Here is a 20,888-nt window from a genome sequence, read left to right as displayed (position 1 = left end):
TTGCAGCATCAAACTGACTGGCACGCCTGCGCACCTTCTAAGAATTTAGGTACTACACTGGAGCGTTCTAAGAAGTGACTCCTAGGCATTCGTGTGTGACACGTCATCAGTCACATTTTGACGTTAACATAAGGTCATGTGAGTTCTTTGTTTCGTTTGTTAGTATGAGCATAGTTAACTTGATTCTGCCTCGGTTTAATCTAATCAATCTAATTAGCTGGGTTCGTATTAGTAGATCGGATCGAGTACTCGTACGGTCTCATTGCTAGAGTTTTAGCCAGCATTATCTTAAGTAATTCATCGGCTTACCTGCTAAGTTCATAGATCTTCATGTTCTCTATAGCCATATTGAATTAGACTGCATATTGTCTTGGTTTGGTCCGATCTATGTAAGCTTGATTCGATCTGCCTATAAAGGCTTGTCAGATCTACTAAATTTAATAGATGAGTTGATGGATTACTTTAGTTTAATAGTTAATTCCTTGAATATTGCAATATTCCACTGACTTCATGCGTAAGTATGTCTAAATCTGAACTGTCTTGGTTTAGTCCGATCTAGGTTTGACATGAATATGCATGCGGTTATTTATTATTGTTTTATACCGGTAATTGATTTAGTAATCCAGTTTTACTTTATTTAATTCATTTGACATCCTATCGACTGCTAACTACATCTGTGATAAGTACTAAATCAGTCCGATCGGCTGGTTAATCTTAAAATTGTCTCGGTTAGGTCCAATCTTTTAAGATAGGCTAGTCGATTGAACTATTTAGTGGTTACCCTACTCATAATTCAGCCGATAAGGTGTACTTTCACGTTATATCATGAAATTCTTGTAAAGCCGATTGTTTAACATATCGGCTAGGGTCCTCAAGCGATATTGGTTGTCTGGCCAATGGAAGCTTTTGGTTTAACAGTTTTCAAGATACAGTTGTTGAATCGGTTGATCGTGCCTTATTCGATCAATCTGGGCTTTTATTGAATATGTTACAAGATTTGATCAAAATAGCGGTAGATGAATGCATTGCTCAAAGAATTTGACTCGTGGGGCAATATCGGCCAAAAGAAACTCATTATATTGGCATAATGAAGACAATGCAAAGATAATTAGTGGTCCGATAGAGTTGTTGAGACGATGAGGGAGTAATTTGGGATCAGACCAATGGAACAAATATATATGTATCGGCTCCTATATCCTGAATAGTTTGATAGGGTTCCATTGCCTCGCCGATACATGATTCTAGAATTCTCCATTTTTTAGCGATGTTTGTATAATTGAATATATCAGCCGATTCCTACCATAGTGTGGGGATACATTAGCTCATAAGACTCTAAAGGTTAGGTTATTCCCGTTATCACTTTCTGGATTAGCTTTCACATGGTTTACATCATTACCTCTAAATTCTATCAGAAGCTAGACCGATCTAGAGAGACAATTTCACAAATACTTCTTTGCTGACATGGATGAGATGAAACTTACAAACTTAATTCTGCATAAGCAGGAGGAAGACGAATTGACTATGGAATATGTATAAAGATTTCATAATGTTCGCAGTCGATGCGACAATTTGAACCTAAAAGATAAACCATTAGCATATCTTGCATTTGGAGGACTATTAGAACCTATCAAAGACAAATTCTTTTGTTGGGAGTTTGAAAATTTGGTCATTGTTATTTAGATGGTATTGGTTCATGAAAGCCGATTGCGAGAGGCAAAAGAAGAAGATTTTGAAATCCTCAAAGCAGGAAAAGTGAAGATAATTTTGAAGCATGAGTTCTCATACTTCAAAGCTAGGTGGCATGTGTTAACAACAAAATTTGGTAAGAATTCCTTAATTGATTCGGATAAGGAAAGGATGCGATCAGCCAACGAAAAGCTTATCCAATAGAGTCCGAATTTAACAAGGAATCATGAAAACCATGGCATGACGATTAATTCTATTTATTAATTAGGCATCTTGACAATAATCTAGATCTGTTTAATATCTAGTTTGACATTGCTAGGCGTAGTCTTGAACTGTCTCGGTTTGGTCCGATCTTTTAAGATTATTCCTAGTAAGTTAGGCTAGATACTTTATAGATCTTATTCGACTATTCGTTGGTTATGGCCGATGATCTTTCCCAACCTACATGCTTATTATATTTAGAGTGAAGTGCACCAGCGATCCCTTAACTTGTGTGCATGTGTCATTTAGGTCCCTGAACTCTCAAAATGCATTTTTGGATCCCCGAACTTGTCCGGAGGTGTCATATAGGTCCAAACAAGCTCTGATCCTCTCCATCTGCTCACGTGGCATGCCACGGTGTCGCCTACGAGAAGGGAGAGAAAAGAATAAGGAGAAGAGAGATACTGACATGTGGGACCGACATGGCCCCACCAACACGTAAGCGCCACCGTGGCATGCCACGTAAGCGGATGGAGTGAGTCGGAGCCCGTTTGGACCTATATGACACCCCCGGACAAGTTCGGGGACCTAAAAATGCATTTTGAGAGTTCGGGGACCTAGATGACACATGCACATAAGTTTAGGGACCGCTGGTGCACTTCACTCTTATATTTACATCAATAGAGTAGCTGATTGCATTACTGCATTATTCCTAAACCAATCGGCATTGCTTATTTAGATCAATAATTCTTTTGTGTTGCATCGGCTTATGAGATTTACATGTTAGTTTTTTTGGGCGATCATAGAAAAGTATTCACTGTTTGTTTAATTATTTTTCAAGTATACTTGTATCAGATTTATAGTCAATCCAAGCTTTCAACAGTCGATTAATTGTTCAACCTATCGGCTAAACGCCACTACATCAGCATCTGATCGACTGGATTGTTTGTTACCTATCGGCTCGATAGTTGATTGGCTTGTTTTATTCTTCATCTTGTCAGTTGCAGGATCAAACTGACTGGCACGCCCGTACTTTCTAAGAATTTAGGTCCTGCACTAAAGAGGTCTTAGATTTACTTCCAGGCCTACGTGTGTGACGCGTCATCGGGTCAACTTTTGACGTCAACAGATCCTTGCCAATCTACATATTCATTATATTTATGTCAATAGAGTAGTCGATTGACTTACTGCATTATTTCTACATAATTCGACTTTATTTATTTAGATTAATAGTTATTTGTGTTGCATCTGTTTATGAGAATTACATGGTTTTTGCCCATCGTAACAAAGTATTCATTGTTTATTTAACAATTTGAGTCTATTTCTATTGGGTTTCTAGCTGATCCAAACTTTTAAAAGCTGATTGCTCAGCCTGTCGGCTAAATGCTGCTAGATCCACATCCGTTCAGCTAGATTCTTAGTTACCTATCGGCTAGATAGCCGATCGGCTTGTTTTATTTTTCATCTTGTCAGTTGCAGGATCAAACTGACTGGCACGGCCGCGCATTCTAAGAATTTAGGTCAAGCACTGGAGAAATCTAAGAAGAGACTCCCAGGGCTTTGTGTGTGACACGTGATCGGGTCAACTTTTAACGTCAACCGGCTTAGCTCTTATACTTAACTTTCTAGGAATAATCATAGAAGATCAGACCCAACCGAGACAGTTCAAGATTACGCCTAGCAATGTCAGGATAGATACTAAATAGATCTAGATTGCTATCAAGCCAATGAGCCGATGACTGATAACTTATCGGCTGGTACTCTGATAAAACGATGAACAAAATACATCGATCTGATATAAACCATCTGATAAACACAATCTAGTAGATCGGACAGAATCGAGACAGTATTAGATTGAATATGTTAAATAGCAAATATCAAACCAACATAGATCGTCCAAAGTGGTCGACTAGATCAACCCAATATACCGAAGTAACTCAAGCTAAAGCCGATACGATAACTAGTAATCGTACAACCAGATTAAAAGATCAGACCAAACCAAGATATTTCTAATCTAGTCGATGCGATTATTGTGGCCCGCGGAACGTAGGACTTACCCCTCCGCCGGAGATCGAGACGATGCATGCCAAGTTCCGCCGGTGTCGAAACCTCGGTGAAGAGGGTGGCGATGCGTCGAGAGTAATTGATCTATATTATGACGTAGATGATTTACAATGACCCTATGCATACATATTTATATCATCGGGTGGAGGCTAGTCCATATCGGATACAACACACGACTCCTAATAGATAAAAGGAAATAACAAACTCTATCTCTAATACGACATACGTTTCCTAATAGATAAAGGAAAACAAACAAGTCACGATCGGACTCTAATCTCTTAGAGATAAAATAAAAATCCTAACTAACTCTAATTAACAGATAAATTTATGTCGCCATGCATTGGTCTTCACAATTCCATGTTGAATTCGAACTCGTCTGAATAAAATTTCTATCGGCGATTGCACCTTTTCTTACCTGAATTTAATAAGAAAATTTTATCAAATTTTAGTATTAACAGCAAATGTTTGACGTTGAAGTAGCCAACGTTAAATAAAAAGGTTAGAGGGAGTATAAGCAAAAAACCAAGCATTTCTAGGTTTTGAGAAGCTGTGTTCTCTCCCGCTGTTTGTTAGAACGATCGACAGTCAACAGGGAGCGGTGTGTGCCACGTAGCCGTCCCCGTCTAGAGATGGGAATTGGGCCGTGCTTTCATGGGTCGGCCCAAGGCACGACCACGGGTCAGGCTTGGGCCCAGAACATAAACACGTTGGGTGACACGGTACGACATAACCATTAGGCCGTGCTTGGGCCGGCACAACCCAAAATATGCACGAAACATTTACGGTGGGCCAATTTTCTTTCTGGACCAATGCTTTCACAATAGATCGATTTTATTTCTAGACCATTGGTCATGTTAACATCATATCCATGTACAACTCGGCATGCCTGTCTTACGAATATTGTCACGCACTCACATGACTCGACCACTTTGTCGGTTGGGCGACTCTACTAGTTCGGAATTTCAACATGATACGATATTGATGGCTTAATGTCTTTGTCGCATGTGCCACAGTAATATGACATGATAATACGACAACAGACTAGACAATATATATTGGACCGTGCTTAGGCCGTGGCATCATCCTCACGTGTTGGCACGACACGACACACTGGATCGGCACGACTTATTTGGGTACGAAGCACGATGGACCGGACCATGCCACGGCCCAAGTCCCACCTCCGTCCCCGTCCCCCAGACCCCCACCAGCCACCGTACGCAGCCGACGTGGCCGAATCGGAGCCCCCAGGCAGGCTGGCCCCTATCCCCATCCCCCCCGCATGCGCCGATAAGGCGCAACGCAACGCGGCGCCATACAAAAAACGAGCCGTCGCCGCGCGCGCACGCCAGGGCCCCCTCCCCCGCACCACGCCCACACCCTCTCTTTGCATTGCACGCCGCGTCGCGCTCACCAGATCGTTCGTCACCACCACCCCGACCGGAGCAGCAGCAGCCGCCAGCGCCAGCCAGCGCGAAGCGCCCCCATGGCGGCGCCGTCGTCCCTCGCGTCGTCCCGGCACTTGTGCCGCCGCGCCACCGCCGCGTCGCCTCACCCTCCTCCTGCTCCGGCGCAGCAGCTCCGGTGCCGATGGGCCGGACGGCCGCACGCGCCAGGTGTTTGCTCCGTGGTCTCGCCCAGCAAGCCAGGTTCTCGATCGTGGCGGCCCTGCCTGCCTGAATGTCCGCGCTCTCCCCTGCTAGTTTCGCTTGCTTTCTTCCGCTGAGCAGCTGGTGGTGGTGCTTGTGTAGGTGTTGCTGCCGTTGACGTGCCGGCGGCGGCGATTCCTGATGCGGCGGTCACCGGCGTCGTCGAGCGCACTTCGGTTTCGTCGCTGTTGGAGGTTGTAGCGGACGATTTGCTCAAGCTTAACAACAACCTCAAATCGGTGAGCTTCAGATTTTCCTCCCCAAGTTTACATCGTTCTTTTCAGCTCGTTCCAAATTATAAGTTATTTTAGGTTTATCGAACGGTGGCAATTTTCACTACTGAACAGATAAAGTAGCATACCCCTAATTTTTACTGTATTAATAATTTGATATTCATGATAAATCTGTGGACAATTCAGGGAGTTGGTTGGTTGAACAATAATGGAAAGGGATATGCTTTTATACACTTGACATGTGGAAATATATATTCTAATTTATGTTCCTCGAGATTCTCAAGGGAAATATGCAATGAAGCAGCCCATCATTTAGGGTGTCGTTGGAAACTTGGAATATACTACAGTAGCGAGTAAACAGTAGCATAATGGTCCATTCCTATTGAACTAACGACCCAAGTACTGATGAAATGGAAGCTTGGGATCTTGGGAATACGAAGTAGACTGAATGAACATATGGCTTGGTAGCTCTTATGTGGTGCTTCATTTTCTGCAGCTTCGCTATAATTGCTGAGCTCTGACATGCTTTCTGCTCTCGAGTCTTACATTGCACAACACTATCATTTTTCAATCCTTCATCTACAGTCGTCACCCATCAATGTCTGCATATGCAAGACATCGAACCTCACAGAATGACATATCAAATATAACTAATTTTTTTGCAAGAGGAAATGGTACTTATATATGTTCTTGTTTAGTTCCTATGCGCCACAATAACTAGCTGACATATTTTCAATAGCTTGTTGGTGCAGAAAATCCAGTTTTAGTTTCTGCAGCGGAACAGATTTTTGGTGCCGGGGGAAAAAGATTAAGACCAGCGTTAGTTTTTCTGGTGTCCAGAGCAACTGCTGAATTGGCTGGTTTACTGTAAGTTCCTTTGGCTGCAGTACCATTGATGTGAGTAGGTTTGGAATAGAGTGAACTGTCCCATAGCCTCATAGGTCCCTAAACCATAACATGTAAGTTATTTAAGTCCCTGAATTACAAAAATGCACATTACGCTTCTATCCAACCCAAAATTAGTTAGTTACCGATGTCCTGGCAGCACTGTAACCCTGCTAATCAATTTTGACTATAGAATTTCTAGTAAAGTAAATAAGGATCTTAGCGACGTGTGAAGTTTTCCTTCAAAATGGAAAATATTAATGTCTATTGATCACAGTTGGTTGTCACATCATAAATTTGTAATTTGGACTAAGCTAGGGTGTCATGTCATTTCTCATAACCATAAAAATGGCATTAGAACCTTTATTGACCCATTTATACGAATCCAGGGCATAAATGTGTAGCTCTCAAGTTCAAGTACCTAGGTGACACACACAATTTTTGGGACCTATGTTATACCTAGTCTTTTGAAATTATTCCGTCAATATCTTTGATTTTTGGATTACAGGGAGCTAACGACAGAACACCAACGTTTGGCAGAGATTATAGAGATGATCCACACTGCAAGTTTAATACATGACGATGTAATAGATGATAGTGGGATGCGAAGAGGTACATATTATGTTATCTCTGGAACAGTCAGCAGTACTGTCAATAAGAAGCATTCTCTCGTACCAAAAATGTCAATAAAACCGTCTTCTGTTATTTCTTTTTGTGATACATGTGCCTACTTTCTGTTCTTGGAATACTTTCCTGCATATTCCTAGAAATACATGATCTGAATTTTTCCCATACGCATTCTTCTAGTTTAAAGATAAAAAATGCTTTAGCATCCACAGAAACTGTTTTATTTTTTTTCCTCTTTTTGATACAGCAATCCTGTTTGATTTCTCTGAAGAAATTTACCTGTTCTATCTGAAGTTATTTGTTATTTCTAGGGAAGGAAACTATTCATCAGCTGTATGGAACACGGGTGGCTGTACTTGCTGGTGATTTTATGTTTGCACAATCTTCTTGGTTTCTTGCAAACCTTGAAAATATTGAAGTTATAAAGCTCATCAGCCAGGTAATAAGAGTTTGAGCAAACTTTTATGCCTTATTTGCAACTATGCATGTTTTGCTTTAAAAAAATGCTGCTTTAACAGGTAATCAAGGATTTTGCCAGTGGTGAAATAAAACAAGCATCTACACTTTTTGACTGTGACATCACCCTTGATGATTATCTGCTCAAGAGCTACTACAAGACTGCTTCTCTGATTGCAGCAAGCACAAGGTCAGCTGCTATATTTAGTGGCGTCAGCACTGCTATATGTGAACAAATGTATGAATACGGAAGGAATCTCGGCCTCTCCTTCCAGGTAGTTGATGACATTCTTGACTTCACCCAATCAGCTGAACAGCTTGGGAAACCAGCAGGAAGTGACCTGGCAAAGGGAAATCTAACAGCTCCGGTCATTTTTGCTTTGCAAGATGAACCGCAACTCAGGGAGATCATTGATTCTGAGTTCAGTGAAATAGATTCCTTAGCTACTGCAATAAAGCTAGTTCATAGAAGTGGTGGAATAAAGAGGGCTCATGAGCTTGCAAGAGAGAAGGGCGACTTGGCTATCCAAAGTCTGCAGTGCCTTCCAAGGAGCGAGTTCAGAAGCACGCTTGAGAACATGGTGAAATATAACCTTGAAAGGATTGACTAGGCCGGTTTATTGGATCTCTCAATCAGATACAGACCTCCATTGTGAGCTTACAGTAGCTCCCCAGAAAGGCAAACATTTAAGCTTCTAAACCCTGTTTGGATCAGTGGATTGCCAAAGGAAATTAGGGGAAATGACAATATTTTCTTACAGAGTGATCCTGTGGAATTCTCACGAAACAGACCATTGGGTTGTCTGAGATGAATGATGCAGGACAATATCATCCGCAAAGCAGCGACCTTGCCAGGTTCCTTCCACCTTTGTGCCTGAATGTACCCTAGCATTTTATTTTGCAAGTCTTGTAAATAAAAGAAATATATTGACATTAGCATTCTTTAGTTTTGCAATTTGCTCATGCATATAGAAAACACGTTGTGTACTTGTATGGGCACACCTGACAGGCCAACATAAACATTTGTGTATTATGTGCTGCTGAGATATGATGTTTCCCATTAAAGTACTCATAATTTGATGCTATGGATGAATTAGACACTACTGAACTGCATGTTCGGCCATGAATTTTACTGGAGGAATTGTCTCCCAAATGCATCTCAAAATCAAGAGATTCTAGGAAGACAGAAGAGTAAAACCTTAGCCCTAAGGATCATATAATTCAACATCCCTTGATTATGCCAATGATGAGGCAACATTACATGGTACATTAGCAAAACACATCACGATCTTCATGTTCATTGGTAACTGTGACGGCTAGAAAACAAACTCAATAATCCAGAACTTGACACTTCAACGTTGCATTAGATGACAATGCAAAACATGAATAAAACGTGGTTATTTATGTTGATACCACAGTGAATTTCAGAGGTACAAAAGAAAAAACTTATCACAGGAGCCCAGATAGTCAGAACAGCCAAGTCATAGATATAGACCAGGACATCATTATATATATTACAAGCAACTACAAATATATCATACATATTAAATCCATGATTCCGAGTTTGGAGTCACATGACGTAGATGAGAGCTTCAGAAAGATTATACAGACTTTTCCCCAGGAAGGTGTGAAGGAGAACTCCCGTCAGCATGATTCTTCTTCTTATGAAACATGTTTGTGATGTTTGGCAGCATAAAGCTCTTTTTCAGTAGTGTTCTGGTGTTCCTTTGATGCCCATCATTCTTCTCAGTGGCTTTTCCAGTAGACGCTTTCTGTACAGGTGGAGATGCAGTTTCATATGCTTGCGCTTCTGGAGCAGGCTGAGCTTCAGCAGCTTTCTTCTGTTCCTTCTCACGCCACCTCTTAAGCTCACCTTCGACAGCTTTCTTTGCTGCTTCAGCCATATCTGCCCTCTTTAGTGCTTCCTCTGTTGCCAATTCCATGTCTTCCATCTCTTTCCTGGCAGATTCCAATTTCTTAATTGCCTCGTTCTCACTGGCCCTGACAGCCTCCACTTGAGCCATAGCGGCAGCAACTTTCATCTCACTCAATTTCTCGGACTCTTCCACCTTTCGGCTAAGTGATTCAAACTCTTCTTTTGATATTGTTATCTTCGCTCCAGATTCAGAAGTTGAGGCCCGAGCAGCACTTGCCCTTTCTGACAGTTGCTTGATCTGATCAAGGGCCTTTGATTCAGCTGATTTTGCTTCTTCTGCTTCTTTTAAAGCCGATTGCAACTTTTGTTCAGCTTCTGCTAATGCGACTCGTGCAGCTTCAGCTTCATCTCTTAAATCTGCAGCATTTTTTTGCATTACTTCAGCTTCCTGCAGGGCATTTTTTGACTCAGAGGAGAGCTGTTGAAGGGCCAACATCAAGTCATCAGAGGCTGATGTTGCTTTTGATTCAGCAGCTACGGCTGCCTCAAGCTCCAATTTGCATTTCTGAAGCTTCACATGTAGGTCTCCAACTATGGATTCAGTTTCTGTATCCTTCTGTTTGAGCTGATCATGCTCCAGCTTTACAGCTTCTAGCTCTTGTTTAAGTGATTCTACTAAACTTCGAAGAGAACTTTCCTCCTCTGCCACTTTCTGCAACATTTCCTTAGCATCATCCAACTCTGTGCTGACAGTAGCAACGGACTCCAAATCTTGAGCCCGAGCATCTTCGATCTTTTTCTGCATAGATGAAATTTCCGAATTTGTCTCATCTAGCTTTTCTTTGAGACTTTCATAGACAGCAGGATCAAAATCATTTTTCAAAGAGGACAATTTCTTCTCAGTTTCTTCCAAAGCTTGTTTGTATGTATTCCTAGCGACATCTTTCTCAGCAAGGATTTGTGACTCTTCTTCATGTGCTTGTTCAGTGGCTTCCTTCACATGCATAAGAGACTCCTGAATTGCAGCAATCTCATTGCGAAGCTGATCAGCCTTTTCCTTGTTTTTTTCAGCTAAGAGCAATGATTCCTCTTCCTGTTGTGCTGCAGCCAATCTCATATCTAATGATGCTTCAAAATCCTTCTTGAGCTTTCTAAGCTCCTGTTTTGCTGCATCAAGATCTGCCAGAGCAACAACATACTGTTCCCTTGCGATCTCCAATTCCTGCTTCAAAGGTCCATCTTTTCCAACAGCTTCAAGCGAATCTCCACCTTCAAGCTGCTTGGTTCGATTTTTTGCATCCTCTGTTGCCTGAATAGCCAGCTCTTTGGACTTGTTGATAGTATCCAGCTTATTGGTTAGGTCCTCAACGGTTTTCTTAGCTTTCTCCAGCTCAGACAACGCTTGTACTCGGGTTGTCTCAGCATTGTTGAGCTGTTCCTTGTATTTATTTAACTCTTTCTGGGCCAAGTGCAGTTCTGTCTCCTTAGCTAACACCCTCTGCCACAGAATAGAATTCCAAAATTGCAAGCATCAGAGTATATTTGGATTATCAGATACCAAAGAAATGCAACCCCATGGATAATTAAGTATAGACTGTCAGTTAAACCATACAAGTGTCTAGCTCTTACTTCATCGAGATATAAAGGACCATGCTATAAAACTAAAGAGATCTAAATGCATGAAAAAACATGTTATCTTAACTATATACAAAAAAATGCATCTTCAAAAGATAATAAAATTTGATTAAAATTTTTTAAAAAATGGAAACAGCTGACAAAGACAGCGTCTCTGCCTGTCTGGATGGTGCACATATTTGACAAATTTAGCTGATCTAAATTGGATAGAATCCAAACATTAGGCACTGTGAATTATCTGCGGTCACCACCTCCATGAAAAATAGCAACTATTGTTTCTATCCGTGGTTCCTTTTGTTGTGTTGACTCCTGTCTAATCCAAAACAAATCAAATAGAAATTTAGCTCAGTTTTAAAAGTGTCCACTCACCATCATGGCCCCCATAAGAAATTCTGTCCATAAACAAAATCCCAATAAAAAAAAAGACCCCTTGGTTCCTTTGAATCATAAAAAGGCAAAATCACCTACTCGCCCAAAATCACTGTAGTTTTTAGCTGGTTTTCAGTTGCATGGTATCCTAGTAGCCATGCTAAGGAAAGATGCATAACTACGACATTATTCAGCATTGATCAGGCTGCCTATACTGAAAACTAGTGATGTCACCACTGAACAACCTAAAACTACTACCTCACTTCCATTTCTGCTCTCCATCCCAGCCTCTGTTTTGTGCCGCTCAGGTGGCTGCGCTGGTGTTGGCATGCTGCCTGTTTACCTGAAACATCTGTGTGGACATGGGCACAGCGCACATCCATGCAAATCGATCATAGGGAGCAGTGGGTGTTTGCTTCTTTTTTTTCTGTTTGCAGTGTGGGCCTCTTTTCTTTTCCATTTTTGGCTTGCTGCATGGACCCAAGTGGGCCTATCATGTTTATTTTTTTTACGATGCTGTGTAGAATATTTAAACACAGAAAATTTATACATGGATATTTCTATATCAAATGTTTCTATGTATAAAATTTCTATTTATAAAATTCTATGCATAAAAATTTGTATAATATTATTTGTACATTTTTTTATGTATTAACTTTATACATATAAAGTTTATATGTTGTATGTAAGTTTGTATGTATGAAGTTATATGTATAAGGTTTATATGTGTAATTTTTCTGGGGCAAGCATGTTTAGAAAAAGGCATATACATGTGGGCTACAAGCACACATAGGGTAGCAATATTGGGCCAGACAAGCATACCCATATGGGCCGGCAAGTTAGCTGCACATGCTATAAAAAACCCGGCTGTATACACACATGACGACGGCAACGTGTTTGTGCACACATGCAATTGCTGCTAAGATTGCTAACTGGGTGCCCATGTGAAGCTATTCTTCCATAAAGTAGTAACGCTGCTTCCTGCTAACAACACATGTCCGTAATCTATGCAGCAGCTAGGTCACCTTGGCTCTTTGCCCCACTTACATACCATGCAACAGCCAAACACTGTATAAAACACTGCTTCCACCATCTTGACCCTGCCACTCTTTTCATCCAATTAATAGTCCCACCTATCAGCTGCTGCTAACTTCCTCTGCCAAGCCGTTGCTCTAACCAGCCTGCTGCTGCCCCTGCTTCAATTGGTGGCACATGCAACCATAATGCGTAATGGACTCAGGCTGCGTTTGACCACCCCAATAAGTTAACTTATCCGTCTCGTTTTCCGCGCGCACGCTTCCCGAACTGCTAAACAGTGTACTTTTTGCAAAAATTTTCTATAGGAAAGTTGTTTTAAAAAATCATATTAATCTATTTTATATTTTTTAATAATTAATAATTAATTAATCATGTACTAATCTATTACTATGTTTTCCGCGCCGGGCTAAGTTAACTTACTAGGCTTGAAACGAACGCGGCCTCAGAGAAGTTAAAGACTAGTGAACCAAGGTCCAAGGCAACAGACACAGGGATAAAGGAATGGGTATGGGAACGTATTGCACACCAGATCGATAGACATGGTGGTTCACAGGCCATAAACTGGATCAAGGATGTCACTACCAACTAGGAATGACATTGGTAGTATCATTTTGATTCAAATCTAATCTTAAAAAATACCAGTTCCTCATGTAAATCATACTACCATGATTAGCTGGATCAATGTTTCTTTGTTGTGCTTACACGACTACAGACATGGTAATTATCATGTGACACAAGGATTGGCAACAAGAAATACTAGTTTCACTATTTGGAGATGAAAAAAGAGGTGACAAATAAATCCAGTAATCTATGAGTGTTCAAAGTGAACTTTTCTGACTGGTATAAATCCATGTTTCTCTTTACAATAAAACTAACGTATATGCTATTTGATGAGTTATCCATTCCCCTATATATCCATTCTTTCTCTATCTATCTCTCCCAACAAGTTAAACTATCTTCTAAATGGTAGTTTGAAAGATGTGAACTAAATACAACTATGAGAACACCTAAAAGAATAGTAGAAGGCGAAAAATACTATTCTATCAGAAATGCAAAACAAATTTCTCCTGTCATTAGAATCATAAATAGAGAGTGTTAATTTCACAATGATATGTTGATTAAAAAACATCATATTTTCCACAGGAAAGGTAAAAAACAGCAAACAGGCTGGAGAAAAGACTGAAATTCCTAATTTCCACACTGTCCTGATTCCTGTATAAAAAAGAACAAAAAGGAAAACTCTCTAAAAAATATATCTTCTGGCAGACATTGGAGAATGCAGCAAATCAAATAGTTTGCTAATAAGATAAATTCCATATAAGAAAATAGAGGCAACAGCTTCAAAAGAGCACCGCATGAACTAATTAGACACTTGAAAGGGTTAAGAAAGGATGATCAAAACAATGGTATATTGGCAACAGTTGAAAATATCACTAAATTTGAAGGTCACAGAACTTTATTGCATAAGATTACTATGAGGTCAGCATTTTTTGTCAATATTGTACTTTTAAAGATCTCACTAGCAGGCATGCTTAACATTCAACACAAAATCAGTGTGTTAAACCTTCACAGAGATATCCATGCACAGATCAGTACTAAAATGAATCTACAATGCAATGTTCATTTCACAAGTCTCTACCTCTGCCTGAGGCGGCTTTGGCTTCCTTGCAGCTGATTTGTCAGATGAAAACCGAACTTCCCCAAATAAGCTCACTGCAGCTTTAACAGATTCAAAAGGAGCCCTTGTGTCTATTTCTCCAACCTCTGTTTTTTCTGCATCAGTTGAAGGTTGACGAACTTTCGTAGCCATATTTTCCTTTCCTAATATATTATAGGAAAACTGCCACAGAAAATATAATGGAGTTACAAAATGATGATTACAGAAAAATTATTGTTATGCTATGTTCGTAACTGGATTATAAATACTAACACGGCAAGTTTGATGAACAGAAATGGATGCGCTAAAAGGCCACTAAGCAAATCCGATTCTCCTATATAACTTACCAGCATTCTAAGAAAACATAAATTGATTATCTATAGGGTCATTCTATATATAAACTACAGGTAATGCTACAGGTAAGCAAATCCGATTCACAAGTCTCCTAAGGAATAGGGGATTACTTTAAGATAATGCTACAGGTTAATTTACTTTCTATTTTGAGATTGAAAAACTACAGGTAAGGCCCATCTATCCAATATTTTTTACAAGGTATTTATTTTCAAATTTTAGTATGAGATTCCCCTCCCCCAACACAAGGTCATATATGTTTGCATGGTGACACCAACTAGTAATCTCATAATTCAAGAGCATGTGTCATCTGGCGCTAAATGGAACGGGTTAGCAAAAAGGCTTTTTTTCTGGTTCCTAGGCCCTAAAAAAGGACAAGCTCTATGTATCAATAACGATCATGCCTCCGTCTACCATTGGTAGCAAAGAAGTAATTTGCATATCATAAATGGGCAATTGTGATGGAATTTCCATTGAGCAATGCCATTTCGCTCCTAGTGATAATGTACCTTTGCCACCTCTTTCGCTCAATAGTAACGTATTCTTAGAAAAACAAAAATCTACACATGGCATGATTTTTCTAGAGCGCTGACATTTTGAAGCATTCACAAATTCCTTTCATTCTCAGAGTATACGGGCAGGGGTGGATCTATTGTGCAGCCTGGGGATTCAGTTGAACGCCCAAACTTTTGGAGAACCAAAAAATACCTTTCATTAGTCTCCCTTAAGGTTATTATTAACGCAAATTAAGCCAGATCCAGGAGAGAACCTATCTAGGGTTCACAGCGCAGGTTCCAGAAGGAAAAAAAAAACCGCGTGCATAGAGAGAGACGAGAAAAGAGGACGTGGATGGATGGATGCTCACCGGTGAGGATGTAGAACGACAGCGGCCCTGCTCGCGGGAGATCAGCGCAGGCGACGGGTGAAGCCGGGAGGAGAGAGGAGGAGGAGCCCGTCCTGGGCCGCCGCAAGGGAGAGCGCGGAGGGGGAGCACGCAGGCCGGCTGTCCCTGCCGCGTACGGGAGAGAAGAAAGAGAGGGAGGGGAGGGGGGGGGGGCGGGGATCGCCGGCGGCGGCGGCGCGGGTGGGAGGGGGACGTTGAGGTTTGCGGGGGGGTTAGGAGGGACGATCGGTCGGAAAGGAACGTGCGTGAGCGGAGAAGATGACCGCCTCGGTTTGGTGGGGCGCACGTATTTTCCGGGTATCCAATAGCCGATTCAATGGCGCTGGGTGGGCCCACGTGTTGTCTCCCTGAAGGGTGGGCCCACGCGCACGGGAAAGCCGTGGTGGGTCCATAAATCTTTGTAGGGGTATATTTATTGAAAAAAATATATAATTTTTAGGTAAAACTATTATACATATATTCTAAAAGCAAATGTTGAAAACAAGCTGTGATAAAAAAAAACTAGAAATTTAAGTTTTAAAATTCAAATTTGAGTTTATAGATAAGCATAAGCGAAAAGGTTGAGATGCTCAACACTACTATGACTGTGTTCGGCTGAGGGGGAAGAGTGTAAGTTATCTGGCGCGGAAAACGTAGTAATAGATTAGTATATGATTAATTAATTATTAATTATTAAAAAAATATAAAATAGATTAATATGATTTTTTAAAACCACTTTTCTATAGAAAATTTTCGTAAAAAATACACCGTAGTTCGGGAAGCGTGCGCACGGAAAACGAGGGCTCTTAGATATCTAACCTGGCTGCCGAACAGGGCCTATATATTATATATAATTATAATTATAATTATATAGAGTATGTATATATATATATATATATATATATATATATATATATATATTACTACTGGGTCTAGGTACTCCTTTCATCAACCATATAGTACAAGAATTATTTTTACTCGTCGTATATACTTCATTTATCATTTTTTAAATCTAGGACAGACTCCACCTCTCTTTACTAAGATTTCTCATATATAAGTGGTTTTCTAAATTAGAAGTTATTTTACCAGTTATAAAGTTTCCATACGTTAGAAAATATATTTTCAATTAGAAACGCTTTTTATATACTAGACTTTATATAAAGATAAATATATAATTTTTTAATCATAATCGACCATATAGTGCATGAATTATTTTCTCATGGTACATACTTAGTTCATCATTTTTTAAATCAAGGACATACTAAACATCCCTTTACGTAGATTTTCCATATATCGGTGGTTTTCTAAATTAGAAGTTATCTTAACAATTATAAAGTTTCCACATGTTAGAAAATCAACTAAAAATCAGAAACACTTTTTATATATTAGACTTTATATAAAGATAAATATATAAATTTTTTTATATGAATTTTATGACCACTTAATATTTGATTTAAATATTTTTTATGTATTATGTAATATAACACGAAGAATTTTTTTGAACTCATAATTAGACTTAAGAGTCGCACGATTATTATGTAATATTTTATTAAACTACAAAAAACTCAGGCAATAAATATTTCCTATGAATTTTATGATCAGTTAGTATTTGATTAAATATTTTTTTCATGTAATATAATATGACATGAAGAATTTTTTAAACTCATAATAAATTTAGACTTAAGAGTCGCACAGTTGTTTTGCATTTTTGATATATACAACATCAAGAAAATTTTATTTATTATAGAAAGACGGAAAGTTGTATGTAATGTATCTCATGTTTGTATAAAGTGGTTTCTACTAAATTTAGCTTTATAGAGTTTAAATTTTATGTTAATATCAGATAATATGAATAAATTATTTAATTAACATTATCCTTGCAATATGTCAACTTGATATTGTAGTATTCTAAAACTAGTGTATCAATTTGATATTGGAAAATTTTTGAAATTAGCATGTAAGCATGGTCTTACAAGTTCTATAATTACTGTTTAAACTTGAAAACTCTTAATTTATTACAATGTGATTCAACCTATAATTAATTATCCAAAACCATAACAGACTCAGTTAATTGGTAGTTTGGTGCTATTTTATTAGAGTTTGTTAAAATAATCAAATTAACAAATGCTTAATAGACAAATAAATTTGAATGCTTGGTTTATATATGATTGTTTAAAAAATTATAATATCTTATTTACATTATTAAATTAGACCGTAGTGTCAGCACCTCTATACATGTTTCTGCTATTACTCAGCAGAAATTGTAGACTTTATAAACATAGTTGCATCATAATCTAAGAGTTTTTTTCATAAAATATAAAATCAGACTGATCAACTATGTCAATTTAAAAGGAATGGAGGTAGTATATTTTTTTTTGAGTATTTTAATATGCCTAAAACTTTGTGAATTTTTATTTTTTATTGATGATTAACTAAATTGCATGTGTAGCTATGTAGTGTATCAAAATTATGCCAATATATTATTTCTCTTTTCTTTCTCTTTACACATGTTGGTTTTGTTGCTACCGAGAATATGTTTTTATCATATATCAATTAGTTAAAGTCTACACATAAAGTTTTTTTTAACAAGACCACATGCTATAAATACCTAGTTACCTACGGATGTGTTCTTTGAGAATTACTACTAGGAGACTTTTACGGTTTACCGGTAAAATATCTTGGGTCGCAACACGGAAAGTCCATTTCAATGGTATACGAATAACACAGACTGTTTTGTGAGAAAAGGGCGATAGTATTCCAAAATATAGCAGATTCTAACATTTAAATTTTTTCCTAACATATAACAAATTATGCTTCTACATTTTCTCTCTTTTTTTTTAGCCAGCCACGAGCTACCATCCCTGAAGTTCACCATCTAATCTTCTCACCAATCATAATATATTCCATTTAATTTGACCAACCTTTTGGTACATGTGCTTAGGTCTAGCATCTTTACATAATGCAACAGATTATGGAGGTGATTGGTTGGGTTTTTCATGTAAAAAGACGAACAACGTATTTACAAATAAAAAATAATTTATAAATAAACTTTTACATGCGTATTATTAGTGATCTAAAAGCCAAAGGCAGAAAATAAACTTCAATAAAAAAGCTCCAAAATCAACCTCAAATTTAAAGTTAAAAATTTAACATTTGAATTATAAATATAAGCAGGAGTGAAAAGACGAATTGAAGCTTATCCCACTCATAGAGTGATAGTACTACTCGACCACTGTATTAAAAGTGCATCTAGGTCCCTAATTTGTTTTGGTGATTAATGACAATCAAATGATGATGACTAATGATGTGTATGAGAATGTGAAGGTATAAATAGTTCTCATGAAAAAGTTGTTGTTATGCCGCCCACGTGAAAAGAGAAGAAAAATCGGTATATTCGTGTTGGCGTACGTGTTTACTTTGAATTTGAGTTAACTAGGAATGCCGTACTATAAAGAGAGGTGTGCAAATGAAATCTATGAATGAATCCGGTGCTCGGAAATATTTTTGAAGCACATCTTTTGCTATCTTTTTGAAGTTGTGCTGAAATTTACGAAAGTTCCGAAGGTACTGTCGGAACTTCCGAAGGTTCAGATTCGGTTCTGTATGATTGATGGAAGTTCCAAAGGAGAACCTTCGGAAGTTTCGAAGGGGTCAAAATCAGTTCTATAAGAACTACGGAAGTTCCGAAGGAGACATTCGGAAGTTCTGAAGAAGCCAGAATCGGTTCTGTAAAATTCACGAAAGTTCCGAAGGTTTTGACTGAAACTTCCGTTGACTTGACTTTTCGTAGTTGACTTTCAATTTTCTAAGTGTTGGGGGCTGTTATTTTGAACTGACCGGAAGTTCCGAAGGAAACCTCCGAAAGTTCCGAAGAGAGAATCTTTTGCCCCAACGGGCAGAAATTGAGAGGGGGTATAAATATCCCCCAACCCCTCAGGCTAGGGTTGCTGCTTCACTTGTTCATCTCTATGCCCTTGGCTTGCATTTCTTGAGATTCACTTTGAGCCTTGCTTTCTCATTTCCTCCTCTCCACGGATCTAAGTGATTTGGATTTTGTGTGTGTGAGAGTTGGTTGTTTTGAGTTGGTTTAAGTGCTTGGTGTTGACTTCGGGAGAAATTTCTTGAGCACTAGATTTATCCCTAAGATCTCTTTGCTAGCTTGTTACTCTTGGTGGTTGAGGACACCTAGACAGCTAGGCGTCGTTCCTAGAGCCGCCAAAGTTCTTGTGGTGCGCCGAAAAAGGTTTGTGAAGGTTGGATCTCACCTCTGAAAGGGAAGAAACACCTCGAGTGAGGGGGAGCGCACGAGTGCAACCCCGAGGGAAGGGTTGTAGAACCCGGCTCAAGTTTAAGCTCCTCAACGGAGATTACAATCCCCTCAAGGATTGGAACTTCGGTAAAAAGTCTCCGTCTATACTTGTGGTGATTTCTCTCTAACTTGTGATTTGAGTTGTGCTTTTGGTTGCCCCGCGTACTCTAGTTGCTGATTGTGCAAAGCGTGGTGGTGGTTTGCTTATTTAAGGTTTGGTTGGCTAGATCTACTCATTTCTCGTTCTAGATTTGGTGCTGTCGGAAGTTCCGAAGACCAACGGAACTTCCGAAGGCCAGAAGTTCCGAAGAACTTGACTGGAACTTCCGAAAGTCTCAGCTTCCGCTTTTTAGGTTTAATTTTTAAATCACCTATTCACCTCTCTCTAGGCCTTGATATACTCTTTCAATTGGTATCAGAGCCTAATCTCCTTATTAGGCTTAACCGCTTGGAGAGATCATGTTGGGAGAGAAGAAGGGTGATGGTGATTACTCCGTCATCGGGCATGATTATTCTACATCTACATCCTATTTCTTCTATAGTGGCAAGGCACTGTACTTCAACGGTACAGAGTATGCCGCTTGGAAGCATAGAATGAAGATGCATTTAAAGTCTATTAACCCATCTATTTGGAGAATAGTTGAAAATGGCTATGTTTTGCAGAACCCAACGACGCCCATTGAATAAGATGACATGAATGAGCACAAGAATGCTCAAGCTACCAATGCACTCCTTAGTGCATTGAGTCCAAGTGAGTTCAACCGGGTCGATGGGATCAAGAGCGCCAAGAAAATTTGGGACACCCTCCGTAATGTCCATGAAGGCACCGACGAGGTGCGTGAATCAAAGGTGGTGATCTTGAAGGGACAATTGGAGAGGTTCATGTTGAAGCCGGAAGAGACCCCAAGTGAGATGTACGACCGGTTGTGCAAGATCATCAACGAGATCAAGGGACTTGGGTGCAAGGACATG

At 39.3% G+C, this 20,888-nt stretch overlaps 2 protein-coding genes across 2 annotated transcripts; one reads left to right on the top strand and one right to left on the bottom strand.

The window, feature by feature from the left end:
• The first annotated feature begins 5,284 nt into the window (after positions 1-5,284).
• Positions 5,285-8,868, top strand: LOC102703542 (probable solanesyl-diphosphate synthase 3, chloroplastic). Its single transcript, XM_015842909.2, has 6 exons — positions 5,285-5,597; positions 5,700-5,836; positions 6,570-6,697; positions 7,224-7,327; positions 7,654-7,781; positions 7,861-8,868. Exons 1-6 carry the CDS (start codon positions 5,435-5,437, stop codon positions 8,407-8,409), a joined length of 1,209 nt encoding a protein of 402 aa, XP_015698395.1. The 5' UTR covers positions 5,285-5,434; the 3' UTR covers positions 8,410-8,868.
• Positions 8,869-9,067: 199 nt separating this feature from the next.
• LOC102717024 (WEB family protein At5g55860) lies at positions 9,068-15,716 on the bottom strand. Its single transcript, XM_006663878.3, has 3 exons — positions 15,590-15,716; positions 14,356-14,556; positions 9,068-11,172 (listed from the first exon to the last, which is right to left on the bottom strand). The coding sequence occupies exons 2-3, from the start codon at positions 14,524-14,526 to the stop codon at positions 9,400-9,402; spliced, it is 1,944 nt and encodes a 647-aa protein (XP_006663941.1). The 5' UTR covers positions 14,527-14,556; positions 15,590-15,716; the 3' UTR covers positions 9,068-9,399.
• Positions 15,717-20,888: the final 5,172 nt, after the last annotated feature.

This window comes from Oryza brachyantha, chromosome 12 (genome assembly GCF_000231095.2).
Source record: "Oryza brachyantha chromosome 12, ObraRS2, whole genome shotgun sequence".
In the NCBI taxonomy this organism is placed as follows: domain Eukaryota; kingdom Viridiplantae; phylum Streptophyta; class Magnoliopsida; order Poales; family Poaceae; genus Oryza; species Oryza brachyantha.
This window is presented reverse-complemented; position numbering and strand designations above follow the sequence as displayed.